Source organism: Haplochromis burtoni, unplaced genomic scaffold (genome assembly GCF_018398535.1).
Source record: "Haplochromis burtoni strain Fernald_Lab_line unplaced genomic scaffold, NCSU_Asbu1 Contig_13, whole genome shotgun sequence".
NCBI lineage: Eukaryota > Metazoa > Chordata > Actinopteri > Cichliformes > Cichlidae > Haplochromis > Haplochromis burtoni.
In genome coordinates, this window is record NW_024582374.1 from 396,750 (window position 1) to 403,241 (window position 6,492).

Consider the following 6,492-nt stretch of genomic DNA (forward strand, 5'->3'; position numbering starts at 1 on the left):
ACAAATCAAAAACTGTCCACAGAGCTACAGGGGGCACACTGGGATCGCAACAGCAGCCATAGAGGGAGACAGATTAGGATGTTCTTTCCAGTACTGAAGTGGGTCGCTTTTCTTATGTGTGCGTTCTTCTCTCAGAGGTAGGTCTCCACTTTAGTTTCTTCTCATGAGGCATTCACGGATACTTCTGGATAAGGGTCATTTGGAAGCAAGAGGTTGGCTGACTTTGCAAAAACAGCTAGAAAACAGATAAAAGCAAAACACAATTTAAAACAAAACAAGAGACATCACAAAGCGCAGGTCTTCAGTTAGCGAACTGGCAAGTCATGATGTTCTAATAAATAATTGCAAAAACAAATGTAACTTTAGAACTAAATTACCCAAAACCAAATTAAAAAGGAAGTAAAAAAAGAAATTGGTTTAATACTGGTGTCTTTTGATTAAGTAAGTTGCCATGTGAGGTAAAACCACACGTGGCTGTAATTTGGTGGCCTGTATATAGTTCCAATCAAAGCGTATACTTGGCTTAAATGGGTTTAATACTGGTGTCTTTTGATCACTTGACTGTATATAAACCTGTTGAACAAAAGGTGCATTTTAATTTCACTATACCTGCCCATCCTTGTAGCTGGTTTCTAGAAGAGTGGCACAGTTTCAACATCAGTGTAGGGCTTCTCCACTGCCTTCACTGGACAGAACACATCTGAGGAGTTATGAATGAATGGATGACTTAATGAATGGATGAGATTATAGTTTGTTTCAAACACTATCAATATCAAATGTTACAATATAAAGTAAGAAACAAAAAAAATACAAATGACCTGTTATGGCAGGGATCCCATCAGGTGCAGTTGCAGTCTTTCTGTTCACGTTTCTGGTCAGCTCTTCAATGGATGACAGCACATCAGCAGTCTTATCTATGAGCTCCCACTGGTGAGCTGTCAGTGTTGCTGGTAGAGTGTGCTCAGAAAAACTCACTTTTGACATGAAGAAACTTCTGGCAGAACCAGGCTCAGGGAGGGGCAGCCATCTGCCGCGACCGGTTGGGGTGAGATGTAATCAAATCAAAAACTGTCCACAGAGCTACAGGGGGCACACTGGGATCGCAACAGCAGCCATAGAGGGAGACAGATTAGGATGTTCTTTCCAGTACTGAAGTGGGTCGCTTTTCTTATGTGTGCGTTTTTCTCTAGAGGTAGGTCTCCACTTTAGTTTCTGCTGATGAGGCACTCACGGATACTTCTGGATAAGGGTCATTTGGAAGCAAGAGGTTGGCTGACTTTGCGAAAACAGCTAGAAACAGATAAAAGCAAAACACAATTTAAAACAAAACAAGAGACATCACAAAGCGCAGGTCTTCAGTTAGCGAACTGGCAAGTCATGAAGTTCTAATAAATAATTGCAAAAACAAATGTAACTTTAGAACTAAATTACCCAAAACTAAATTAAAAAGTAAAAAAACAAATTGGCTCAATACTGGTGTCTTTTGATCACTTGACTGTATGTAAACCTGTTGAACAAAAGGTGCATTTTAATTTCACTATACCTGCCCATCCTTGTAGCTGGTTTCTAGAAGAGTGGCACAGTTTCAACATCAGTGTAGGGCTTCTCCACTGCCTTCACTGGACAGAACACATCTGAGGAGTTATGAATGAATGGATGACTTAATGGATGAATGAGATTATAGTTTGTTTCAAACAATATCAATATCAAATGTTACAATATAAAGAAAGAAACAAAAATACAATTACCTGTTATGGCAGGGATCCCATCAGGTGCAGTTGCAGTTTTTCTGTTCACGTTTCTGGTCAGCTCTTCAATGGATGACAGCACACCAGCAGTCTTATCTATGAGCTCCCACTGGTGAGCTGTCAGTGTTGCTGGTAGAGTGTGCTCAGTCGCAAAGACATGAAGATCACGTTTTTGTTGCAGTAGGCTTCGCACCACGTAGAGGCTGGTGTTCTGTTGTGTCTGCGTATAAGAGAACATGATTGACTTTATTTTTCAACAAATTTGGTTCAGAGTGTATAGGAATTAATAAAATAGTAGTACATTAAATAATGTTACAAGAGGACTCACCTGTACTTCTTGTTGTAGATGCTGATATCCATATTTAGGTCCATCTGTAGGACTTCTAGGCGAGAGTAGGCCAATAGGGAGTGACACTTGGCAAGTCCATATCCCTCATACCCTTGCAGTCATTTTGTGTTAGTGAATAACACAATAAATGGGGTTATGATAACTGTGATATGTATTCAGAACACCTGATTGGAGGCAGGCGTATGGCTGTGATATGTAAATGTGATCAATCAATGTGTGTTTTTCGGTAGTTGCAGCAGTAATCAGTTGTGCATATCCTCTTGACTGCAACAGTTCTTGGATGGGTTTTTTTCCTCTGCTCATAAGGTCCTCATTGAAGTCTCCACAAACAATAATTGGTTGGTGATTCATCATTTCCAACGAGTCCAAAAGACATAGCATTTGTGGTAAAAACCTCACATGGCTGTAATTTGGTGGCCTGTATACAGTTGCTATCAAAGCTGTGACTGGCGATTCAACCTTGACAACAACAAATTCAAGGTCAGTCACATTTTGCAGGTATTTTCGGGACTCTGCTGTAAGAATTGTGTTGTAGTAAATTGCAACTCCACCGCCATTTACCTTTGCCATGTCTGTATGATTTGTGTAAGAGACGTGTCTGTTGCGTGTGGCCATGTTGTATTGTTCCAGCTGGAAGCGGGGAGAAACCGATGATCCAGACAAGTGTGTTTCTGTTATACATAAAACATCAGCAAGGCTGAGTTCATGGTGGCATCTCATGTCCTCCATGTGAGTTGGGAGACCTTGTGCATTATGATGGATAATTGTCAACGTGGGGACTGTGGGATCTACTGATTTTAAGAATTGCAACAGTGGTCTTGCATTCTCAAATGATGCATGTCTCATATTTTTGAGTGCATCTGTGATGGCAGGATCAGCATAGATTTTCTTTTCATCAAAGTCTGTGATGTACAGTCCTTTAAGTGAGGTTGTGCGGCTGAGTGCAACATAGGCCATTCCAGGTTCAAAAACACGCTTCAAGCATACTACTGCTGATTCCATTGTCATGCCTTGTACTTTGTGAGCTGTACATGCAAAGGCCAACTTCATTGGAAATTGCCTGCGAACCACTCCTTTTTTACTTGTGCATTCTTCACATTTCTCAATATACACAAGATTGTCTGAGGATCCTTGTATTTTTCTGCGAAATTTTTGCCCAGAATTTTCATTGTCCAGCGTGAGTCCAATGAGATTCACAGTTTTTGGTCCATCCTGTGTGGCTGTCACAATGTTCGTGATTGTTCCAAATGTCCCATTAACAAGCCCATCTTCAACATCCAAATTTCTGATAATCATAACACGCACTCCAGGTGCAGCTTGTATGTTATCAGGTAAATCTCCTTTGTTGCCTTTCATCATTTCTGCCAGGAGGACCATCTCACCCGTTCGTGGGTCTTTTCTGTAGTCTTCTGCCTGAATATTTATGATATCAGAATGAAGAGCAGTTACAGTTGCTGAATTGTGTTTGTCGACCTCTTTGTTTGTAGCATAAATGTGTAATACATTAGATGGACAGTCTTTTATGTCATGGATAGCCTGTGTGAGCAAGGCTTTGTCATTGGCTTCAAGAGAGTCTGTTTTTTGCTTCACTCTTATCCTGTTCAGAACTTCAGCAAAAGAATGATCATCTTTCTGTCGCATGATTTCTGTCAGGTTGACCATGTGGAAATAGTCTTTCCAGAGATCAAGGACATTGTCCTCGTACACACAGAGTGGTTTGGCTTTTCCAAGGGGTGGCAGCTGGTAAAAGTCTCCTACTGCAAGGATAGACATCCCACCAAAAGGTTTCTTGTTTCCTTTGATCTGCTGAAGTCTCCAGTGGATGTAGGCAAAAAGGTCTTTAGAAACCATAGATATCTCATCAATGATCAGAATCTCTGCATTTGAAAGTGAAGCTCTCACTTCATCCAGTGCATTCCCCAGTCCCTGATAAGGCGGTTTTAAAGATCTTGGCAGCTTTAGCAGAGAGTGCAGTGTTTTCCCAGATATGTTAAAAGCTGCAGTGCCAGTAAATGCAGTCAGTAGTACTGCAGGGTAGGACATGTCTGCTTGGTCTCGGAATCTGGGGAGTTGGTGCAAAATCTTTGTTGCCTCCTCATATATGCACTTGATAACATGTGATTTTCCACAGCCAGCTCCTCCAGAGACAAAATAAAAGAACTGCTCAGGACAGTGACCCCACACAAGTTTGAAACACCACTCACGCACTGCGTAGAATATGGATGCTTGGGTTTCATTCAGACTTTGGTACATTTTTCTGACAAAGTCTGGGCTTAGCTTTGGTGCTACGATTGCTGGCATGGTTCCACTGCTGCTACCACTGACTTGGTAGTCAGGAACAATGTCCATTTCATTTTCGTCAGTGTCATGTCTGGATTGTCGTTGGGCCACACACTCTAAACGATCTACTTCAACCTCAGGTGCAAAGGTGTTCCATGCATTGATAAGTGGGCCTTGTTGTTCAATCTGTTCCAGTGCCCTTTCCATTGTTTTGCCATGGCCTTCATAACGCTTTTTGTTAAAGGTAACAATTGGCCGTACTGCAAAACCATGTTTTCGTCCACTTTTGTAGAACTGCTCGGATGTGGGGTATTCTGTGTTTTTAAGGTCATCATTTGATCGATGTGGATAATAAAGTTTTAGTAGTCTGCTATAAAACTTTTCTGGTTGTTTCTTTTCTGAGAACCGAGGATATCTGATTATTGCAGGTTTCCCTCTTGTTCTTTTTTGAATATAACCCATGTTATTCAAAAGAGGGATGGCATTTTTGGACTCTGTTTGACGGCCGTAGAGAATCCTGTACTCTGAAGCAAATTCACCCAAACACATTCTTTCAAAGTCAGGTGTTCTAGGTCTGTTTGCATATTTTTCTGGCAATCCGGACATCCACACATTTTCATCATCTGGTGCCATGCTCTGCAACCTGCTCATCGGGAGACTCATTTTCAGGGCATCATCATCAGTCTGTATGAAGACCACACTGCGTGAACACTTTTTTAGTGGCAGGCTGCATGTCCTTGCCACGGATTCTTGGGCACTGACTTCTCTGTGTTTAGCATATGCCTGCATTATCTGTTTCATTTCATCTCTTTCATTGACATTGGACTTTTTTACTTCCTGGATGACGCCATTAAGAAATTGTGTCATCTCAAATTCGGGTTTAGAGACATAAGACATCATGTACATCAGGCAGCTGTAGTCATCAATGACATATTGGATGTCCATGTTGGCATTCCAGGCCCTCAGCAGATCTGCATTGTATCCATTCACCCAGCAGTCATTAGGTTCACGCTTTAAGAGGATGACATGACCATTGCTTAAATTAAAGACACAATCCAAGTATTGTTCATAAGTTAATTTGCATTTGTGAAGCAGCTCAGACAAGTCTTCAAACGAGGAATTTGGGTCGCAGAGCAAATCTCTCAATGGCTGGAGTTTTTCTTTGGCCTCTTTCATTTTTTTTGCGAGAGCCATTCGTCTGTTCTTTTGCTTTTCATTTGTGCCTTTCTCCTTACTTGTGCTATGCTGCTTATCATTGTGATCATCATCATCATCATCTGGGCTTGGGAAAGTGATCATTGTTTGGTCTACGGGTAGTTTGGGGAACCCAAACCTACATGACACATTACCTTTTTTACAGGATCTGGAGTGATTTCTGCTGTGGACTTGAACCTCGGACACAATTTTGTGAAGTTCAGGATCGGCATTTTGGTCAGGCAACTTACATGTTATGTACTTGTCAATAAATTTGTACACGTGGTCTTCAAGGTCGCTTCCAAATTCAGGTGCATCTTTGACCCAAACCAGTAAATGGATATGAGGGCTACCTCTGGCCTGAAACTCCACTCGATAAAAGTAATCTTCTACTTCACCGATGGGCTGTGCTGGGGACAGGATCAGTGTTGTCATTAGTGCATCGACTCTTTTTTCAAACAATCGCATCACAGTCACAGGGTTGCTTCGGAGAATTTCACACTTTGTGTTCCAGTCAAGTTGTGAAAATTCCACCTGTTCACCTTGTTGAGTTTTTATGATCTCAACAACCTCAGGCCATCTCATTTCAGCAGCTGAAAATGTCAGAAAAAAAGTTGGCTTTCCTAACTGTCTGACTATCCAATGGGCAAAAACTTGCATTAAAATATTCATATTAAAAAAACTATAGAAGTAATAAACACCAAAAGGCATAGCAACTCATTCCTGATCCAGCCGCACAAAATGATATAACATATATGAAGCTTGTGTCAAAACTGTGGGATGAGTTACGGTCCAAAATTTCAGGCGGAAAAAGGAAAATAATAATAATAATAATAATAATAATAAATCTGAGCAATAGTAATAAGTGTGCCTTTTGGCATAGGCACACTTAATAACAATATTTAAAAAAAGGCTAATAGC

The 6,492-nt window shown here is 41.0% G+C and overlaps 1 protein-coding gene across 6 annotated transcripts; it reads right to left on the reverse strand.

Annotated features, from left to right (window-relative positions):
• Nucleotides 1-5: 5 nt before the first annotated feature.
• LOC121812836 lies at nucleotides 6-6,201 on the reverse strand. Of its 6 annotated transcripts, none has more exons than XM_042215956.1 (7): nucleotides 2,077-6,201; nucleotides 1,749-1,968; nucleotides 1,544-1,634; nucleotides 976-1,290; nucleotides 819-881; nucleotides 610-685; nucleotides 6-235 (listed from the first exon to the last, which is right to left on the reverse strand). In XM_042215956.1, the coding sequence occupies exon 1, from the start codon at nucleotides 6,154-6,156 to the stop codon at nucleotides 2,206-2,208; it is 3,951 nt and encodes a 1,316-aa protein (XP_042071890.1). In that variant the 5' UTR covers nucleotides 6,157-6,201; the 3' UTR covers nucleotides 6-235; nucleotides 610-685; nucleotides 819-881; nucleotides 976-1,290; nucleotides 1,544-1,634; nucleotides 1,749-1,968; nucleotides 2,077-2,205. The 6 variants fall into 6 exon arrangements, with proteins under 6 accessions (XP_042071890.1, XP_042071872.1, XP_042071879.1 ...); XM_042215938.1 differs by having other exon boundaries at nucleotides 610-700; XM_042215945.1 differs by having other exon boundaries at nucleotides 610-700; nucleotides 819-1,290; nucleotides 1,544-1,619.
• Nucleotides 6,202-6,492: the final 291 nt, after the last annotated feature.

Coding starts and splice junctions, on each gene's coding strand:
- LOC121812836 (XM_042215945.1), bottom strand. CDS start 6,156: ATGAGATGGCCTGAGGTTGTTGAGATCATAAAAACTCAACAAGGTGAA.